The sequence below is a fragment of the Malaclemys terrapin genome, chromosome 25 (genome assembly GCF_027887155.1).
Source record: "Malaclemys terrapin pileata isolate rMalTer1 chromosome 25, rMalTer1.hap1, whole genome shotgun sequence".
In the NCBI taxonomy this organism is placed as follows: Eukaryota; Metazoa; Chordata; order Testudines; family Emydidae; genus Malaclemys; species Malaclemys terrapin.
The window spans coordinates 6986445-7003314 of record NC_071529.1 but is presented as its reverse complement, the minus strand read 5'-3'; the positions used below and the strand labels follow the sequence as shown (position 1 = coordinate 7003314).

The following is a 16870-nucleotide window of genomic DNA, read 5'->3' as shown; positions in this document are numbered from 1 at the left end:
CTAATAAATTTGTTAGTCTCTAAGGTGCCACAAGTACTCCTGTTCTTCTTTTTGCGGATACAGACTAACACGGCTGTTACTCTGAAACTTATCTAAAGTCTCATTTGCAAAACAAGAGCAGCCCAATTGCTGACTAGATGGCCGCCACGCCTCGTGCTCGGCATGAACCGCCTCCAGCTGTTGCAATTCTCAGGTTTTCCCTTAGTGCCAGTTTTGTAAAGGGGCCAGGCCGCTCACCAAAGAGAAATCTACTCACAGGACTGCAGGCTGGGCACTGGCTGCTTTCTTTAACTGCAGCCCAACGGAGTGTGTGAGAGAGTGGGAAACTCCCCTTGAGCAAACGGGGGGGCGGGGGAAGCATGGCTCCGTCCCGTAATTACCCAGCTAACTCGGTTTCCCCCATCATGACCATTTGGCTACACGGACTAGCTGTTTCCAAAGCTGTGCAGTGCTCATGGAGGGTAAGCCGTCTTGCAGGTTCCAGACCTTCACTATCAGGGAGCGGCCCAGCACAGCCTGGGGTGGAGAAGTTATAACTGTAACCGTTGAAGAGAGTGCCCGTGGACCCAGCGGCTGATTGACACAGGCTCAAGAGACATGCTGCGTAGCGTGGGTCCTAGTCCCTGTACTGCTTTGACACAGGCTACAGGTTTGTTTCACCGGCAACTGAGGAGACCAGTCAGCTGCTAACCCCCTGGCTGGGATGCTGATCGCTTTGGGGGTCCCCAGGCTGCCCCTCTTCCCCGGCTCTGAAAAGTCCTAGTGGCACCTGCCCCTGGGCATGGCCACACACGGAGACGGGGAACTCCCCTGTGACAGAAGAGCCCAGGGGAATTGGTTTGCTAAAGCCGAGATGGGGAGATGATATGCTGAAACCGTGCCCGGAGATAAGTCAGAGTAACACAGCGAGGCAGGCTGCCAGCAGATTCCCTGCCCGGTAGCTGTTGTTTAAAAGGGCCGTGGAAGGGGTCCAAGCGCTATTTACGATGTAGTCTGTGTACATTATGTGTTTGTTTCCGAAGTCCCTGCGCAGGACTCGTTCTGAAGCCGACTGGGGACTGTTAAGGCCTCCGCTCAGGGTGTTCAGACAATTGCCCTGCGGTTTAACTCCGTGTTATGTTTTCTGCCCAGGCCTGAGAAGGCAGAAGGGGAACTCGGGCCGTAACATTGCCTCAGCATCTACACCCGTTTCACTCTTCTCGGCGCTCCATCCTCTCCATCACAGGCCGCTTGCTGCAGAGAACACCAGGGCAATTGGACTGGGTGCAGCCAGACCCTCACTGCCAGGGCTTGGCTTGGTCTGGCACCCAGGGGTGCAGCCTGGCAGCCCCTGCTGTTTGTCCCCCAGAATCATAGCTTTTAAACGTCAACATTGTTAATGCCCGGATTGCTTGTGCACGAAAGAAGAGGGAGGGTCAACGATCTCCCCAACCGAGAAGCAGGCTTTCCAAACTGCAGTCTCAAAACCTGCCCCTCATGGCCACTAGATGTCCCCACCGTCCTGGCATGTAACGCTTAGCCAAGATACCAGTTCTTGCAGGCCAGAGCACGAGCTGAATCTCCCCTGTGGAACTGCCCCAAAGTTTAGAGCATTTGAATCTGGAGTCGCACTCGTTAGAGGGGCCAGAAGCCGGCTGCAGCCTGGGATGGCAAGAGCAGGCGAATCCCCGCCCACCTTGTGCTTCCCTTCTCTTTGCACCCCGGGGCTTTTCGTTCATCCGGCCCGGGACCCGAAGGAGCCTGATCCCTGACTGGGGCTTCCCCAGCCACTCATAAAGAGGCAAGCGGCTGTAGGGAGCAGTGTGCATCGGGGCTCTGACAGAAACAAACCAACCCCCAACTTTTCCGTGCCCAATTTCCTTTAAATTAATTTTTTTAAATTGGCCCCGGTTGTTTTGATTTGGTCGAAACAAAAACATCTTGTGCAATCCAAACCCATTCCCCTCCCACGTTCCGATTTGCTGAAACGGTCAAAAAATTCACTGTCGGACCAAAAACTATTTTCCCCTGCCTTTTTGAAATGGCCAGCACCCGGCAAATCCATTATTCACCCAGCGCTCGCTGCTGCCCGCAGCCGCCCCCAGGAGATGCCAGCCATGACCGCTGTCGCCAGGCGCTGCCCCTACAGCCTGCAGCTAAGGACCAGACACGCTCGGAAGCCCTCGTTAGTGCAAAACTTTTTTATTTGGTGCCGTAGAAAAGTCTGAGGTTGGGCCAATCTCAGTTGGGCCCTGGGCTCATTTGTGATCAGTTCTGGAGTTTGCGCCGTGTAGGAGACAGACCCGAACTCCCCTCCTCTCCCCAGCCCTCGGGATCTTACCCTTGTTCTCAAAGGGGCAGCCAGCTGGCATCAGAGCCCCACCCCCATTCCCCTGCGGGTGCCTCTGGGAGGTCAGGGGGGCTCCTTGTGACTAGCCTGGGCTGACGTAGGTTAGACTCCAAAGGGAGCGTACAGTAGCTAAAGCGGAGCTATGCCTGGGTGCCAGCCATCCCTGCCCCGTGCTGCAGGCTCTGGGGGCCTGGCTTGCAGCTGCTCAGGACGGAAGAGCTGAGGGGTAGCTCCCTGCCCTGGCAGGAGGGGGCAGTGCTGGGGTAGCGTGTCTGACTCTGCCGCCGCTTGGTCTGCAGAGTAGCGGCCAACAACTCGCGGGCAGCGGGGGGTTCCCGGCATGGCCCAAAACCAGGCCTTGGCCGCTGTCCTGCACGGAGGGGAATTCGCGCCCCAGCTCGGGCCTGGAAAGCTGACGATGTTCCCCCTTCCCTGGCCCCCCAAAACCACTGGTGGGGGTGACAATCTCACGTATCTTGGCTGGTATACCATCCAGCTGAAGATCTGAAAGCACTTTAACATTCACTTACAAAGCCCTACAAGCCACCTGGGAGGTAGGTACGGGCCAGGAGACCCATTTTTGGCAGATGGGGGAAACTGGGCTTGACGTGGCACAGTCAAGGTCGTGCGGGGAGAACCCGCGTCTCTTGCGCTAGCCTCGTGGCAAGAAGCTCTCCCCAATCTTTGGCTGCTGGTCCAGGGAGAGAAAGAAGAGGTTGTGTCCCAGAGGCCAATTCCCCAGTGTTCCGCTTCCTTGCAGTGACACCTGGAGGGAATTTGGCCCCACGCTAGTGGCTGGAGCACTCCTTATTCATTTCTTTGCATGACCACTAGATGGCACGTCCCAGCGCTGGATTGCAAAGGCGCATCAGCATCATGGTACAGAGGGGGAAACCGAGGCACGGGGGGGGGGGGGGAACCTGAGTGGCCCTGTATGACACACCAGGTGTGTCAGCTACTTGCTGTGGGTTGGAAATCCTGGTAGATCTAGGCTGGGGTGGGGCACGTCTGGGGGGAGCTGGTGTCACCCCCCCTTGTGCTCCCTTGCGTCAAAGGGGCCTCAGCCCAGCAGGGGCACTGGTAGAGCCCATGCTACAATCATCTGCTTTGTGTACAAATGCGGGGGGCGGTGAGGGGCAAGGAAGCAGCACCCGGCCTGGCCAGGGCTTTCTCGGGGGTCACGTGGTTTCTATCTTCCTGGGAAGCAGCCGGGCCAGGGACTCCTGGCCAAGCGGGGCCCACCCCGGCGGCCGTTCAGAGCGTTTCCTTGCGGGCTGGAGAAAGGCAGGGAGACGGGCTGAGGTCGGGCTGTTCTCATCCATCCTGCGTCAGACTCAGCCACAAACAGTCCCATCTCGAACGGAGCTCCCAGTCCCCGCAGGCTGGCCTGCACGCCCGCCATGGCGAGGCTGGCTTCTCCTTATTCCGTGTGCAGAAGGGCAGGCCGGGTCCACCCCCGGGCACGCCGAGGTAGCGACGGGACAGTGGCGTGGCGTGGCTGGAGAGGCCCAGCCCTGCGATACAGTGGAGTGACATGGACACCAGGTCCTTGGGATTGTCATTAAATTACACGGACGCGCTCACGCCGGCTCTTCTGTAAACAGGAACCGTCCCCACTCCGGAGCGGGTCCCAGGGCCGGCGCCGGGGGCGGGGAAGGCGGGCCTCCTTACGAATTCCCGCGGTACGTGATGTTAGTGAAGGTGGAGGTGGCGCCTTTGTATAAGGGGTTGTTGGCCTGTAACAGAAACACAACAGATGTCGCGTCACACAGCCCTGCTTGCCAGCAGGCTGCAAACCACCCAGGGAAGGTAAATAGCATCATCTCCCCTTTATAGATGGAGAAACCGAGGCCTCCTGACCCCACGCATAGGCGCTGACTGTGGAGCACCCACCGGCAGCTCCACGACCCCACCGCCCCAGCTCACCTCCGCCTCCTCCCCTGAGCGGGTGCCGCGTCCTGCTTCTCCCCCTTCCTTCCCAGTGCTTGTGCCACTAAACAGCTGTTTTACACAAGCCTGGGAGGGAGGAGGAATGCGGCACGCTTGAGGAAGAGGCGGGGCCAAGGCTGGGATTTGGGAAGGGATCCAATGGGGGCGGGGAGGGGGCGGAGTCGGGGCAGGGCCGGGGGTGCGAGCTTCCACCGGCGCCAACAAAAGTTGGCGCATGTGACCCCACGCACTGGTAAGAAACGGGCTGGGTCATTTCAAATGGAGAGGACGACCCAGGTTCCCCCTCACTTTCTGATGCTGCGTTCTAGTGCCTGTGTGCCAACAGACAGGGGCCAGGCTGCAGCAGCCTCTCCCCACCAGTTCAACCCCCCCCTAGGGCTCAACCAAAGAGAATGCCAAAGCCTTGCCCTCAGGGACATTTCTCCACTTCGCTACCCAGTTCAAAAAGGACTGTATCTGCCTGGAAGGGATCAAGGGTTGCACGCCAGCACTGAGGGGCACGGGCAGAGCTGGGTGTGGGGAGCCCAGGGCAGGATAGGGGGCTGCGGGTCAGGATTGAGGGGCACCAGCAGAGCTGGGTGTAGGGAGCTCAGGGCTGGGGTAACAGGGGGCTGTGGGTCGGGATTGAGGGGCGCTGGCAGAGCTGGGGATGGGGAGCCCGGGGTTGGGGTAGCAGGGGGCTGTGGGTCGGGATTGAGGGGCACTGGCAGAGCTAGGTGTGGGGAGCTCAGGGCTGGGGTAGCAGGGGGCTGTGGGTCGGGATTGAGGGGCACTGGCACAGCTAGGTGTGGGGAGCTCAGGGCTGGGGTAGCAGGGGGCTGTGGGTCGGGATTGAGGGACGCTGGCAGAGCTGGGGATGGGGAGCTCAGGGTTGGGGTAGCAGGGGGCTGTGGGTCGGGATTGAGGGGCACTGGCAGAGCTGGGTGTGGGAAGCTCAGGGCTGGGGTAGCAGGTCAGCGCTGTGGGCAGTGAGTTTTGCCCAGAGTCCGGCTCTAGCCAAGGTGGACAGTATCACTGTTATCAGCACCACTATATTTCAAAGAACGGGGCCTAAGAATTTCATCAGCCGCTTGTGCCCTGCTGGGGGCCCCCGGAGAGGTTCAGAGCTGCCTCGAACCTTGCCCGGGCGGGATGAGAGAAACGACCTTCCACAGACCCAGCCGCCCCCCTCCCCCTTTGGTGCCGAATTCCCCGCACTCCGTGTCTCAGCCTTTCCGGCCGGGCCAGGCCGTGCACAGGGATGGAAAAGCAGGAGGAGAGTGAGTCAGAAGGACGTGCTGGGGATGAGCGCTCAGGGGACGGGGCAGGCTGCTGGGACATTCTCTCCTGCACACGTGCAGCCCTGCTGACTGGCATGTGTCCGGAGGGCAGTGCCCCATAGCCAGACTTGGGTTCTCCCTCCCCAAGGCCCTTGATCTTCCCCTCCCAGCACCCTTCCTGCCAGAGCATCTCCTGGCTTCCCAGCGCCTACCCAGGTCCCCTCTGACCGCCAGGCCCAGATCCCCAGGGCACGTTGCCCCCGACAGAGGGGAGCGGGGCGCGACCGCCGAGTGCAGTCACCCCAACACACCGTGATGGCGGGAGAGGAGCAGGCTGCCCACCCGACCCTTACCGTGTCCCATTTAGCCCGCGCCCTCTCTTCCTCGAACTTGGCGAACTCCCGCCGGTCGTGGACGGTGATCAGGAGTTTCCAGATGAGGAGGGCGACCAGGCCGATGAGCAGGATGGCCCCCGCCACCAGGAGCAGAACCATCAGGATGTCGGGCCCCTTGGGACAGTCTGGCAAGGGAAGGAGGGAATTAGTGCTCGGCCATTCCCTGCGTAACCCGGCGCATCTACTGCCGCTCCCTCACGCAGCTAAGCGACAGGAGAACGCCTTCGGCCAGCAGCAGTAGCGGATCTCTTATCCTGTGCTACTAGAGGGCAGCATTTCGCCCACATGCAGGGCCGGGTCCGGCGCTGAAGCACATGAGCAGCTCCACTGAGTTATTCTTGGGCCGACAGGTGAGGTTTTCAAAGGGGCCTGAGCACCCAAATCCCCCTGCCATGCACCCTCGCTCCCTTTGAATGCCCCAGCCGACGCGTCTGCAGGGCCAGGGCACTCCATGCTAGGGTCCAGGGGGCCACGCCTTCAAAGGGCTGAGATTCCCAGACAGAGAGTCCGGGCGGGGCGCCGGGAAGCTTTGTGCAAAGCCAGCGGGAACCAGACGCAGATGAATGCTGAGCTCGTGCTACTGCTGAGTGGGCACTGCCCGCCTCTGACCCTGCCTGGCTTTCCAGTGCCAGGGATGGCGAATGCGGGTAACTCCCTTGCATTCAGTGCCAGCGGTGAAGTGCTTGATGTTGAGGGGGCACCTGCCCCCTCACTGCTCCCAGGGCACCTGACAGCCGCCCCTGCCCGGGAAGTGGGTGTCTGACAGCCTTCCCTGGAGAGGAGGGATGCCCCAAGGACGATGGCACGAGCCTACGACCTGGGAGACCAGGGCTGAAGCCCTTGCTCCACTACAGACCTATACAACCTTGGGCCAAAGCCTGGATGTTCCCACGTGTCTTACGCTGGCTTCACATCACGCAGCTAGAAATGTAAGGGGCACAGCCTGCGGCAGCGGGGACATCCTGCAGGTCCCTGAGCCTCCCTGCCCTGACTGTAATGGGGACCCGCGCCCTGCCTCCCGGGGTGCTGGAAGGGCGACCACGGTACAGACTGGGAGGTGCCCTGATGCTCTGAGAACAGGGGCCAGGTCGTACACAGGCTGGGATCTCTCCTGTCCTCGAGCCAGCCAGTCCCCTCTCGTTAACCTGCTTTCCTCCACACACCCGATGGGCGAGGCAGCTGGTGATCGCAGAGGACATCCGCTGCCTGGCCCCTGCTCCCCTTGGGGAACGAAGGACTCCAGGGCTGGGTAGGAGGAGTTCCCGTCTAACACCCCCAGACAGGCTGCTTTGCTTGTCTTGTGGCTTTGCTCGTGTTTCGATCTGTCTGAAACTCTCTCCCCCGCACTGGGCAGGTTGGCTCTGCTCCGCACTCCCCTGTCCTGAGTCGGTGTCTGCGAACACCTGGGTGCATCTGTGTTTGACGGAGGAGGGGACAGACCCGTTCCCCAGCCTCTGACGTGGCGTGCAACCCAAACAAACCGGAGCCACCTTTGCCCTCCTGTCTGTCAGGCCCGCGGGGCCCAGCCCAGCTCTCGGCAGCCTGCCAGCAGTTACACCTGGCGGCTGCTTTCCTGCCTCTGTTTTCCAAGGCGCTCGGGGCAAAGCTTGGGGTGCTGGCGGCCCCCCAACAATGGGATCTGCATGGGGCGTGGTGTTATACCCCTTCCGTACAGGGGACGGCCTGCTTCTGTCTATGCCCAAGGCTGGGGCCGAAAGAGCCCCGAGGCTCCCCCAGATTACGCTGCAGTGCAGAGGGGTCAGTGCAAAGCTAGGGAGCCCCAGGCGTTCTCTGCACAGGGCGAGGTCTCTACCGAGCTCGGCCCCCCGACGGGCGCCCACTGTTCTGAGCTGGGGAGACAAGGCAGGGCCGTGCAGGGTCTCTGCCGCCCACGCTGGCTGCAGGGAAGTGCTGAGCGAAGCGCTGAGCGAAGCAGCAGCCCAGGGAGACGGAGACAGGAAGTCCCGGTGCTGAATGGCGTGAAACAATCCAGTCACGTTCTCACTCAGCCCTGTCAGACGCTCAGGCCCTGCGGCTGAGCCGCACCAGCCAGGACAGGCAAACTGAGGCTTCAAATCCTGCTTCCTGGCGTACGTTCAGGCAGCCCCCGCGGCTAGTCTAACCCGCAGACTGCGCCCGCCAGGCCGTTCTCTTGGCCTGAGGCCGGTCAGCCAGGATCCCCCAGGGGCTGGTCACGCTGAGGCCGCAGCAGAGCCCAAGGGGGACCAAACCCTGAGAGGTGCCAAGACTTTCCACCCCCCACGGACGTCTGGGGAAGCTGACGGACCTGAACTCATTACATGGGGCCAGTCTGTATGAACAGGGTCTGGAGGAGGAAACGGATCGTGTCCTAGGGTGACCAGAGGTCCTGATTTTACAGGGACAGTCCCGATTTTTGGGTCTTTTTCTTATATAGGCTCCTATTACTCCCCCACCCCCTGTCCTGATTTTTCACATTTGCTGTCTGGTCGCCCTATTGTGTCCACAGAGGTTCTTTGTTCTGTTCCTCGTGTTTCGGTCGCATTTGCCGAACGCAAGGGGACGGGTCTCGCTCTCCCGGCGGCGTGAAGCATGGACGCTTACAGCTGGGTGACGGACACCAGAGCCCACCCGGGCTCCAGCTACTCTGGCCCGAAGTCGCGCCTGAGCCGGGGCTGCCAGACACGAGGCCGAATCGTTTCAGATCATCATATTCAGCCTCCGAAAACAGCCAGGGAAGAGTCCGACCACAGAAGTGCCTGTAGCCCCTAGGGCAAGGGAAGGCTGTTTGCCACCCGCCGTGCGGATGTTGGCACGTAATGGGGGTAATTGGTTGGCGCTAGTCCCTGGGATTTCCCAACTACCCCCCAGCCACATTAGGAGTCTGAGCATGCTCATAGTGTGTGTGTGTGTGTGTGTGTGTGTGTGTACACACACCCCTCTGTTAGGCACTACTGTCATATAAATAATACTAGAACCGAGCCGTCCTGACCCCCTGGCTCCTGCTTTATGCGTTAGCATGCCTGTTGCCTTTAGAAATTAAATCCACATCACCCAGCCCTGGGGAGATTTCCTAAGCAGCCCGCCCGTGTGCCATGCCCCACCTCCCCGGGGAACCCGTCGGGGACGATCGCCCATTTGCTGGTGGCCCCCTGAATTCAGATCTTGGCCGGTGGGCTCGATCTGGGCCTGTCTCCAACTCCGTCATGAGCCGGGGACCTCTGTCTCCTGGCCAAGGGTGAAGCGGGGGGTCTCAGAAGAGGATTAGGATAAAGGGCAGATGCAGGACAGAGAATTAACCAAAAGGGGGAGAAGGCAGCAGGCGGGGAGAGAAAGGATCCCCCAGAAGAGCTGGACAACCAATGGGGCAGCCACCGGGGCACCGGATGCCAACTCCTCCCCAATTCCCTGGTGAATTCCCACTGGCCGCACCGGGAGACAGTGAATGGGAGGGGATGGGTTCAAGGAAGAAAGGGGAGCAGGAAACCTACACCCCAGCAGCTCAGGTCCTGTCCCTGCAGTGTGCCATAAACCTCCCCCCACCATATGGAATAGGCCCGGGCTGAAATTCACACCCTGCCTATTATCTCTGGCCTAGCCACTGTGTACTCCCAGGGCGTGTCCGGTCTGTGATCACAGGGCGTGAAAGCAGCTTGGGTCCGGAGCTGTACAAACCCGCCCAGCATCCCGGGCTCCGCAGCTTCACCGCTAGCGGGATTCAGACGCGGTTGGCTCAAGCTGCCGTGGTTACAGGCTAGACACCCGCCCGGAGAGGAAGCAGCTGTCCAGGCTGGACAGAGCCAAGGAACACTGCCCTGCCCTGCAGAGATCCCATCCAGCAGCTGGGATCCTCCGGGACACCTGGCTGCGTATCTCCGCTCCCAGCGGCAGGAGCGGAGCCAGCCCGGGGGCTGACCCTCCTGGGCCGTCGCTCGCTCCCTGTCTCACCTGGCTCCTCGATGACATAAAGGATGGATTTCCCGCTGGAGTCCTCATAGTACTGAAACCGCACCACGCAGTCGTTCTCATTCTTGTAGGTGCAGTTCACCGCGTCTTTACCCCTGTCACCTGCGGGGTGCGAAGGAGAGGCCGTCAGCCCAAGCTGTGCACCCCAGGGGGGCTAAGCAGACGCTGCCCCGCTGGGCAGACAGCGAAGCTGGGGCCGGGTCTGCGAGTTCCCCCACAGGCTTTGTCTAAACGAGGAAGAAGGTCCTAGGCTAAAACAGGAGCTGAACCCTGCCGTGCGATCCCCTTCCCACACCTCAACACTGGGGTTGTTACCGATAGCTCCGGACCCGCTGCTCAGAGCGGTCGCTGCTGCGTGGGCCCCAGGATCCCGGCGCTGGCCGGGCATGTCCGAGCAAGGTGTGAAATCCCAAGGGGCACCCACCAGGTCCTGATCCTGCTCTTACCAACAGAGCTCGACGGGAGCAGGATGGGGACCCAGTTCTGTATTCGCTTTCCTGGCCAGCGCCCCGGGAAAAGAGGCTGGGGCTGGCCATGTGGGGAAGAACGACGCTCGGCGGGCAGGGCGCTGAGCTCCGGCTGCATTAGGCAGGTGGCCGATGGGAGGTCAGGTGAGGCTAACGGGTGCTAGCGACACTCAGTGTCTGAGTGCCCAGTTTAGCTTGCCTGCCGGCAGGCTTACCAACCAGCTGGCACACATTTATACCTCACAGGGGTGGGGTGGGGTGTCTCTGTACAGCCCAAGTGAGTCACCCCAGGAACGCTCAGCCTTTAGCGTCTCGTCTTTTGGGCCCCGCAGCGGGTGGCCTCTGCCTGGGGCATGCGGAGGGGGAGGTTCGGATTCTGGCTCTGAATCAAAGGGGAAGCTCCGCTCCCAAAGATCTCGCTGCTAGCGTCCAGCAGTTTGTTTCTCTGCCGTACACTGCTCCCCCCGCCACCCCCAGCACTTGGGGCAACAAACGCCGATGATCCACCACCCTGCTGGGCGTTCTCGGCTCAGCACCGAGCAGCTGACGTCCGAGGCCTCAGCGGACAGCCCAGCTCCTCCTCCGCTCACCAAGTTCCTGCACCGAGTTGATCTCGTCACGGCAGGTGCGGCTGCAGGTTTGCTGCTCCATCAGCGTCCCCCTCTTGAACTTCTTACACTCCACACATTCCCTGAGGAGGAGGAGGAGGAAAGAGCGATGAAGGACAGGATCATCAGAGGATGCTACGTGCAGCTCCAGGGCTCCCTGGGAAGTCTTTAGGTTTGGGACTCAAAAATCAAACTCACCACTGGGGGCTCCCACAGAGTCCCTGAAGTAGCCCTGCCAAATGGAGAGGGGGAGGGGAGAAGGGCCCCCCCGATCACCCCAACTGCTTCACATTGTTCCCCTATCCTATGTCCCTGCTTCCCAGCACCTCCATTCCCAGTGGGGATCCCCTGTGCTCCCTGATGGGGCCTGGCCCCTGACACAGCCACTGGTCTCGACCTTGCCTCCTGCCAAGCCCCTGGGTGCGTGGGAGGCTTCCCCCAGGGAGGGGGACCCTGATTCTGACCCTCCCACGCAGGAGCGACCCTTTGCCCTGCATCCACCCTGATTTCACGCTGGAAGATCGGCTGCCTCTTGGCATCAGGGTCTTGCAAACCTGCCCCCCATGCCCCTCTGATTGCAGTCACAGTATCCCACAACGTCTAGAGCTCAGTGCAGATCCTTCCCAATGAGGTGCCAGCCGGACCCATGCACCGAGCCCCTGCCAGCACCACCTGCCGAGATCCCCGCAGCCCGGAACCCAAGAGAGCAGCGCCCGCTCTGCCCCCCAGCCCCACTCACTTCTTGATGGTGCAGGCGTCGGGGCAGGTGGGGCACTTCTCGCAGGTGTCCCCATAGGCGCCAGCCTGGGTGCACTCGCATTTCCCGCACTGGCAGAGCCCGTGCCCGCTGCACACCAGGCCGTTGACGGACATGCAGGTGTCGGTGCGGGTCGTGCAGTTGCAATAGTCCCCAGTCCAGTCCGAGTCGCACAGGCAGTCCCCGCAGCTGCACTGCCCGTGGCCTGCGGGTGAACGCAAGGGCGTGAGGTGTGAGCCCAGGCCACCCACCTAGGTTTGCCTGGGGCCTTGGGATAGCGAGGGGCTAATCCAGGCTGGGGCAGTTTCTCTTCACCCCGGCCTCGGCTCTGCCAGGACCCATCAGTCCTGACCGCCCCGCATGGCTCTGCCAATGCACCACCATCTTGACCGGCGCCACCCTCTGCTATTCCAGTCCCCACCAGCAGCTTTGCCCCCTTATCCTGGCCTGCAGCCCCGGGGATGGTGGGAGGCCGAGTTTGGGCCACGGGGGTTTTCTCTGTCCGTTTGGAATGAGCCTAGAAAGCGAAAGAGACGCTTGGCTGGAAATCCTGACTCTTGCTCACTTCCTCCCCGACCCCTAAGTCCTAGGGCCTCTCCTTGGGTCGGGCTGCTCCAGAAACAGACCCAAGTTCCTTGAGACCCAGGTTCAAATCCTCTCCGAGCCTGGGGCTGTTTGGCTCGCAGGCCCTAAAGATCCCAGCGAACCTAGCTGGAGTGTTGGACCCACAGCGAAGTCGACCTGGCCCCTGCCCTCATTGGAGCACTGGGGAATTCTGCCGGTCGCCGCGGTTGGGAGCGGGACCGCAGCCCCTGGCTTCGGCTTTCCTTGGGAAAACTGTCCGGGGCTCCAGTTCCCGTTCAGCCCCGGGCACAGCGTCGCTGCTGGAGAGACTGAATGTGTCACTTTTTAGAGAATGGGAAACTAGGGATGAGTCAAAGGAAAAGTGGCCAGACAGGCCTCAGGAGAGCTACGGGTGGGCAGGCCGGGGCTGGATTGTGCGTGTGTGTGGGGTGCGGAGGGGGGGGGGGGGGCAGTGGTCAGCATCAGGTGGCATTAGTAGAACGATGTGCAGGGACCCCCAGGCTTGAAGAGCAGTGGGTGCAGTGGGTCCGGATGGAGGGAGGATGGTTAAGCTGCGGGTAATGCAGACGTAGCCCGACAGGTGCCCAGGAGCTGGCATGAGGCATCCGGGAGAAGGACGTTAGTATAAACTTCCCTCTTGCCCCCATTTTAATTTCACAACAGGCACGGAGAGAGTGGGGGAGGGGTGGAGGAATGTGAGATACGGACCAGCCCCACCCAGGAGCCTTTCAGCTCCGAAGATAGGTCCGGACGCTGATCTCGTTAACTTCTCGGCCCCTCCTAGAGTGACTCCGGATTGACAGCAGTGTGACTGAGAGCAGGCCCTCTGTAGGCTGCCCCCCCTCCCCCGCCCACTATGGGGCTTTGATGCTGCCACCCTCTCCCCCACAATGAAAGATCCCTGTCTGGGTGATAAACCGCCCGCTCACCCCCTTCCCCCCATGGCTTGTTTGTTTGTTGGGTGTCATCAATTTGTCATTGTCCTGATAACCAGCTTGGCCCCGTCTCAGGCCAAACATCCGGAGTCACTGCATTGCACAACAGCCAGCGAAGCGTGTGACGAACCGGCCCAGATTACACTGGGGGGGGGGGGGGGGAGCCAGTCCTTATCGCTGAGAGACACCGGGACACTAGGAAAAACAGGCCCGCCCCTCCCGCCTCCACTGCTGTGGCAAGCTAAGCATCATAACAACTGCAGATAAGGAGGCCCCAAGGGAGGCAGAAAGCAACAAGGGCACTGGGTGTGCCAGGGACAGGAGCGCAGTGGGGAATCTGGCCGGGAGGGCTCAGCGAGGGTGGGGGGCAAACACGGGGCTGTGAAGGGGAGCCCGGGAGCAGGCTGCAAAGGCCCGAGGCAGAATCTCTCTCATGCAGGGTGGTTCAGACAAAGACCAGCCCCCAGGGACCTTATGGGAACCCCCAAGGTCTGCGCCCTAGGGCCAGGTGCCTGGCAGGGGGTAAGGCCTCTTGGGGGATTTGGGGGCTTCCCTGAGTGCTGATGGCTGCAGGGTCAAGTGGCTGCCCCCGGGGATGTGATTGGTTTGAACTTGCGGATGGAACGGGCCAGGGAACGGCCGGGGGCTCTTTCTGGAGTGAGCGGTGTGTGCATCTCCCGGCGTTCAGGGAGCCTGCGCGGAGGGGAACAGGGCAGGGGCTCGCTGGCCCCCTTTCAGGACATGCTGTTCTGAGTCAGGCCCGCCGCCTGCTCCCGCCATGAACTCTGCACAGCTTGGCTTGGCTGCTTCTGTGAGAAGCGCCGAGGGAGAGAAACAGATGCGGCGTTAACCCAACTGGCTCAAGAAGGGGGAGCATGGCGACGGGGGGACAGCTTGCCCTGTGGCAAGGGTTCTCCTCAGGCATTCCTCATGCCATCTGCTCAGGTTACACCACTGAAATGCAGCCACCTCTGGGGAGGGGACCTGGCACTTGCTACACAGCACGGTACAACAACAAACATCCCGCAGCCAACTACACCGACGGAGGAATTTTAGGCAGCCCGTGTGGAATGACACAAGCTGGAATACAATCAGAGCAAACCCCACTTTTCCTTCGGGGAGCTGCCGTCAGATCTTGGAGGATTCCCGGCATCTTAGACCCAGCACCGGCTCAGTGCTAACCCAGATGGGGAGATCACGGCCTAGGGAACCCCACGCCCCTCCGAGCGCCCCTTCGCACCACTCACCCGAGCACATCTCGCCCTTGAAGCGGACGCAGGAGAAGTCGTCGCACTCACAGTACTTGCCGGTCACCTTGCCGAAGTCACTGGCGTGGCAGACGCACTGGCCGCAGAGGCACTCGCCCCGCTGGCTGCACAGGGGCTGCCCCGTGCCGGGGCTGCAGTTGTCCTGCTGCGCGGGGCTGTACTCCTCCTCGGAGCACTCGCAGCGGGAGCCCAGCCGGCCCGGGGAGCAGCGGCACACGCCGCACTCTAAGGTGCCGTTGCCTTGGTGGCAGACGGGGCTGTTGGACTGAGCGTGCTCCTGGCAGGTGCAGTTGCACTCGAAGTTCACCAGCACCGTCAGGCTGTCCTTGAAACCCACCGGCTTGATGGTGAAGGATTTCTGCTGCTGCTGGGGGCAGCCTCGCACCTTGGCCTCGATGCTGAAGCTCACCTTGGGAGAGAAGCGGCCGGGGTTCGATTCAGGCCGGGCTGCTCCAAGCACAGCTGGGGTCACCTGGCTGCAAGGCCTGAGACCCGGAGCCGTCAACCAGTCCCTTCCAGGCACATTCGACCCGACGCTGCCTGGTGACATGGGGCAGCCAGCCATTTGGAGAGACCCACAGGCTTTATACAGCATCCCCTTTTGTATTTGTCCCAGCCGAGCCCTGCCCCGGAAGACACTACATGCCTGTGACCTTCATAGAATCATAGAATATCGGGGTTGGAAGGGACCGCAGGAGGTATCTAGTCCAACCCCCAGCTCAAAGCAGGACCAATCCCCAGACAGATTTTTACCCCAGATCCCTAAATGGCCCCCTCAAGGATTGAACTCACAACTCTGGGTTTAGGAGGCCAATGCTCAAACCACTGAGCTACCCCTTCTCCCGCAGGGGCTGAGTCTGGGGATGATCCCAGGGTGCTGGGCCGGCTCCTGCAGCGGGATCCCCCTCCCAGCCGGCCGCCAGCTGGCAAGACTCACCGTGTCTCCTATATTGAGGCCCACGCAGGACTTGAGTCCCTGAATGACCTCGTTGTTGAGGCAGGTGGCGTTGAAGGAGAGGGACAGCTCCTCGGGCAGGTCTCGAACCTCCAGCTCCACCTTGGAGCGGATTTTCTGGAGGGAGGGAGGAACAGCGCACGCCCCGCACTTAGGAAAGGGCATCGAGAGGAAGCAGCCGAGCACTGGAAGTGGGGAGCTCGCACCAGTACCCAGCGCAGAGATGCAGGCCTATGGAGACGCAGAGAGGGCCAGCCGGCTCCATCTCTCAGGGGGTCACCAAGCGGCTGTCACATGGTGACAACTTTCCTCAGCTGCCGCCCTGGGCTGGATCGGAACCGGTGACCTGCTAGGGAGAGAGGGAGGCGCTCCTAGAGCTGCGAGCTCAGCGCATGTCCCCGAGGTGCGCTTGGGAAAAGGCTCGCTAGCCAAAGGTCCTTGCCAAGGCCTCAGCCAGAGGGCCGGCCTGTCTGCTGGGAGGAGGGGAAGAAGCGGCTGCCAAGGGGAAGGGGACAAGGTGGGGAATGGGATGACCTCACTTCCTCTGTGCATCGCTAAGGCAGATGTTCACAGCTGGAACCGGCGAGGCTGCTCAGGGCACAAACAGCTGGCAAGTGTCTCTGGGCTGCTCAGGGCTGGAGTGCATGTCCCTCTTTAAGGGCTGAGATCCTGCGGAAGCACCCCCCATTTTGCTCTGCTTCCGACATGAGGCTCCTCTCAAGTGAGGAGACCCCGGTAGGAACCCCCCCAAAACTGCTGCAGGCAGCGGCCCTGGGAGATGCCCCAGGTTTGCCTCGAGGCCATGGAGTCCCTGCTACTCACGCTCACCCCATAGGACTCCAGAATGAGTTGCAGGATGTTGCTGGAGTCGCTGGACAGGATCCCCACAGTGGTGCCGGGAATCAGCTCGCTGTAGTTCTGGCAAGAAAACACACAGCCAGAGGTTCGGTATCAAGGCCTGGCGCTAAGCTCGGATCGCTAGCTTTATGGAGCGCGGCTGCTCTGTCGGGGCATCAACCCGGCAATTGCCACGTGGCCCAGCGTGTACCGGGGCGGGGGTTAAACCCCTGCGGGGGGAGTGTTTGCAACCACAGGCAGGGTGAGGCCAGGGCCAGAGCGCTGGCCTGGGAGCCCGGAGAGCTGGGCTCTGTTCCCGGCTCAGCTGCTGTCTTGTTGGGTGACTCTGGTCAGGCCATAAAACCTGAGAGTGGAGAGCTGAGGGTCATTACAGGCCTGGGAGGGGATCGCGAATGGGTTTCTAGCCACCTGGGAGCAGATTGTGGGCAGACGCAGCGTCTCCTTTCATCGGCCCTGGCCCTGGGGGCTGCCTGCGAATGTCTAGAGTGTGCTGAGCTCCTCAGGTGCTGGGGAGAGGAGGGGAGGGAGCTGCCATTGGGGGCGGAGCTTCCTGGGCTCT

The 16870-nt window shown here is 61.3% G+C and overlaps 1 protein-coding gene across 1 annotated transcript in view; it reads right to left on the bottom strand.

The window, feature by feature from the left end:
- Positions 1-2165: 2165 nt before the first annotated feature.
- Positions 2166-16870, bottom strand: part of ITGB3 (integrin subunit beta 3) — a 40748-nt gene continuing 26043 nt past the window's right edge. Inside the window, exons 8-15 of the mRNA XM_054014525.1 lie at positions 16282-16371; positions 15436-15570; positions 14478-14907; positions 11693-11915; positions 10936-11036; positions 9861-9980; positions 5892-6058; positions 2166-4065 (exon numbers count right to left, since the gene is read on the bottom strand). Of these exons, the coding sequence (XP_053870500.1) occupies positions 3997-4065; positions 5892-6058; positions 9861-9980; positions 10936-11036; positions 11693-11915; positions 14478-14907; positions 15436-15570; positions 16282-16371 (1335 nt within the window). The 3' untranslated portion in view covers positions 2166-3996. The remainder of the gene's footprint in view (positions 4066-5891; positions 6059-9860; positions 9981-10935; positions 11037-11692; positions 11916-14477; positions 14908-15435; positions 15571-16281; positions 16372-16870) is intronic.